Consider the following 3761-nt stretch of genomic DNA (forward strand, 5'->3'; position numbering starts at 1 on the left):
TGTAATTCCGGCTACTCGGAAGGCTGAGGCGGAAGAATCGCTGGAGCCCAGCAGGTCAAGACTGCGGTGGCCGGGAGCAGCCACTGCACTCCAGTGTGGGTGACAGAGTAAGACTCCAACTCAAAAAAATAAATAAATAAAAGAATTAGCTGGGCATGGTGATGCATGCCTGTGGTCCCAGCAACATGGGAGGCTGAGGCAAAAGAATCACCTGAGCCCAGGAGGTCGAGGCTGTGTTGGGCCAGGGTGATGCCACTGCACTCCAGCCGAGGTGACAGAGCGAGACACCATCTCAAAAAGAAAAAAGCCAAACAACACATATAAACATGCAGTGAAGAATCCTCCTCTCCTGCCCAGGTTCTCTGTCCCTATTCTCTTTCTCCAGAGATGCCTATTTCCAGGTAAAATGACCACCCATACCATTTTGGATTAGAATGGAATCCATACAAGTATCCAACAAAGTGGACTTATCCGTGTGGACTATGGTAGCCCCATACTGCACAGTCCCAGATGGTCAGGAAGAAGGAGGAATTAGGTGAAAGAGAGAGAGACCTGTATGTACAGGAAGCTGCCCGAGAAGAGGGGCGCAAATAGAAGTGCGTGCACCTATTTTTGCTTTTCATGAAAATAGACACTGGAAAGATACATCAGAAATTAGTAAAAATTTGGCCGGGTGTGGTGGCTCATGCCTGTAATCCCAGCACTTTGGGTGGCTGAGGAGGGAGGATCTCTTCATCAGTGGCTCCCAGCCATATTATTAAATGAAAACTACAAAAGGTAGGGCTGGAACATGTATATAATGCCCTGCCATTGGAGAGACTTTTTTTTTTTTTTGAGTCAGGGTCTCTGTCACCCAGACGAGACAATGGCATGATCACAGTTCACTGAAGCCTTGACCTCCTGGGCTCAGGTGATCCTTCCACCTCAGTCTCTTGAGTAGCAGGGACTATAGGTGTGCGCCACCACGCCTGGCTAAATTTTCTGTTTTTTGTAGAGACAAGGTCTCACTATGTTGACCAGGCTGGTCTCGAACTTCTGGGCTCAAGCAATCCTGTCTCAGCCTCTCAAAATGCTGGGCTTACAGGTGTGAGCCACCATGCTCGGTCCTATTTATTTATTTAATTTACAAGGTGTGAGCCACCATGCTCGGTCCTATTTATTTATTTAATTTACAAGCACTGAGCACTTACATGCTAGACATTGTTCTAAACATTTTAGAACCATATGAAGTAAATGCTGTCATCCTCATTTTGCAGTTGGAGAAACTGAGGCGTGCAGGTACAGTGACTTGGCTGAGGTCACACAGCTTGTGACAGCCAGGATTTTCATGCAGACAGGTTAGCCCCAGGGCTCTCTCAGTGTGAGTATCTCAAATGTTGACTGTTGCCAAATGCTATAGAAGGGAAGGAGGAAGGGATGGGCTTGAGTGACTTGTAGCAGGTGCAGTAGAGGTGTTCTATATACGCTGGAATTCCCCTCCTCTGTAGGGGCTGGGTTGCAAGCTTCCACCCCTACTCTTCTTGCAGATTCCTTGGTCCAAAGACTCTACAGGGGCAGCAGATCCCACCAAGCCCCACATCGTAGGTAAGACACTGAGCACAGGCTGTGAGGCTGTTACAGGCCCTGATGGGTGGGTTCCCTGGGCCTTTGGGCGGAGCAGCCAGGACACCAGGGCATGCATGTCTCTACTCCAGGAATCCAGAGTCCTGATCAGCAGGCTGCCCTGGCCCACCACAACCCAGCCCGACCTATCTTTGTCGAGGGCCCCTTCTCCCTGTGGCTCCGCGGCAAGTGTGTCTATTATCACATCCTCAGAGCTGACTTGCTGCCCCCTGAGGAGCGGGTAAGGGCTTAAATTATGAGGTATGGGCTGGCACTGTCAAGGCTCATGGGAGGTGTGGTGGTAGGGTTGCAAGATCCTTGGCCTCTGACTCTGTTTGCACTTCCTTCCTTGGAGTAGGAAGCAGAAGAGATTCCAGAGGAGTGGAACCTCTACTACCCAATGCAGCTGGACCTTGAGTATGGGAGGAGCGGCTGGGACGACTATGAGTTTGACATCGATGAAGGTAAACACCAGTCCAGGCGTGGGGGCTCATGCCTGTAATCCCAGTGCTTTGGGAGGCTAAGGCTGGAGGACTGCTTGATCCTTCAGGACCAGGAGTTCAAGACCCAGCCTGGGCAACAAAGCAAGACCCCATCACTACAAAAAAGTGTTTAGCCAGGCATGGTGGCTACTCTGTTGGCTGAGGCAGGAAGATCCCTTGAGCCCAGGAGTTTGCCACTGCAGTGAGCAATGATCTTGCTGCTGCACTCCAGCCTGGGCGACAGGGCAAGATCTTCTCTCCAAAAAACCCCAGAAGGTAAAAACCTAGACAGTTAGGACTCCCAACACCACCCGGGATGAGGGGTGGCCATTGGGATTGAGGGGTGGGGCCCAGGCTGAGACACAACGCACTTACCCCGGCTCCCCACATACACACGCATCCATCATATGCCCTGTCAGCCCTTGGTCATTCCCTCTGTCCGCACATTTATGGAGCACCTCTGCTGGGTGTGACCAGGACAGACCCAGTCCCTCGGATCAGTGGGGTAAGAGGCAAGTTACATTTTGGGGAGTTGAGGGGAGGAGCATGCCACACCCAGCCTCAAGTGGGAGTCAGGAAGCTTCACCCAGGTGAAGTGGGAGGAGGCATCACCCAGGTGAAGCCTGGAGTGGGCGGCATAGACATGCGGGGCCAGCTTGGAGGCACAGGAAAGCGCAAGGGAGCACAAAGCACCTCAGCGAGGTGTGGGCACAAATGCTGAGGGCCTGACTCTCTCAACAGTGGAGGAAGGCCCTGTCTTTGCCATGTGCATGGCCGGCGCCCACGACCAGGCAACGCTGGCCAAATGGATCCAGGGCCTGCAGGAGACCAACCCAGTCCTGGCCCACATCCCGGTGGTCTTCCGCCTAGCCGGGTCCACCGGGGAGCTCCTGGCGTCCTCCGCAAGTCTGGAGGAGCCGCCACCACCCGAGGGCCAGGAAGAGGGGGAAGACAATCTGCAGCGACAGCAGCAGAGCCAGAGTTGAGTCTGCGCGGGCACGAGGGCTTGAGCTGTGGCCTGAGGCCGTGGGCTGGCGGGAGCTTGAGATGACTTTTGAGTATACAGCAAATAAAAGTTGTCCCGCTTGGGGCTGCCGTCCTTCCTTTCTGGCAGCGTGGCTCCCTCTCCCCGAGATCTGAGCTTGCCAGTGATCCCCCTAAGAGTCTACCATCTCTTCTGGCTCTACCTCCCTGGAGCCCACCACAAACCTCCAGTCCTTCTTTCACTAGAAGTTTAAGTGAAAAGAGGGTGGGGTGGAGAATGGATTTTGCGCATGGGCAATTCCCGTTCTCGCGCTCCTTGTGGCGCCGCAGGGCAGTGAGAGTCCATGAGAAATTTCCCGGCGGCGCGGAAGATGCGCGCCACTTCCGGTCTGGCTCCTAACAACGGGGGAGGCTGGTAACCAGGGTGGGGGGGGATGGCGGAGCGGGCGCCGGAGCCCGAGGCGGAGGCGGAGGCTGAGGCGGGCGTAGGCGAGGAGGCAGCGACCGAGGAGGGCGCGGCGGGCCGCAAGGCACGGGGTCGGCCGCGGCTCACGGAGTCGGACCGAGCCCGGCGGCGCCTGGAGTCCCGGAAGAAGTACGACGTGCGGCGCGTGTACCTGGGCGAGGCGCACGGGCCCTGGGTGGATCTGCGGCGCCGCAGCGGCTGGAGCGACGCCAAGCTCGCCGCCTACC

At 55.5% G+C, this 3761-nt stretch overlaps 2 protein-coding genes across 4 annotated transcripts in view; both read left to right on the forward strand.

Annotated features, from left to right (window-relative positions):
• The window catches only part of ECSIT (ECSIT signalling integrator), a 19935-nt gene extending 16748 nt beyond the window's left edge, over window positions 1-3187 (forward strand). For 2 of the 3 annotated variants that reach the window (XM_008048511.2, XM_021707759.1), the window contains 4 exons: window positions 1527-1584; window positions 1695-1843; window positions 1961-2066; window positions 2826-3187. In XM_008048511.2, the coding sequence (XP_008046702.1) occupies window positions 1527-1584; window positions 1695-1843; window positions 1961-2066; window positions 2826-3070 (558 nt within the window). In that variant the 3' untranslated portion in view covers window positions 3071-3187. The remainder of the gene's footprint in view (window positions 1-1526; window positions 1585-1694; window positions 1844-1960; window positions 2067-2825) is intronic. The other variant, XM_021707758.1, reaches the window with a different exon arrangement.
• A 132-nt stretch (window positions 3188-3319) lies between these two features.
• Window positions 3320-3761, forward strand: part of ZNF653 (zinc finger protein 653) — an 18736-nt gene continuing 18294 nt past the window's right edge. The window contains exon 1 of the mRNA XM_008048513.2: window positions 3320-3761. This exon is cut by the window's right edge and continues 26 nt beyond it. Within this exon, the coding sequence (XP_008046704.1) occupies window positions 3503-3761 (259 nt within the window). The 5' untranslated portion in view covers window positions 3320-3502.

This window comes from Carlito syrichta, unplaced genomic scaffold, assembly GCF_000164805.1.
Source record: "Carlito syrichta isolate Samal-C Ts95f unplaced genomic scaffold, Tarsius_syrichta-2.0.1 Scaffold123802, whole genome shotgun sequence".
Taxonomy (NCBI): domain Eukaryota; kingdom Metazoa; phylum Chordata; class Mammalia; order Primates; family Tarsiidae; genus Carlito; species Carlito syrichta.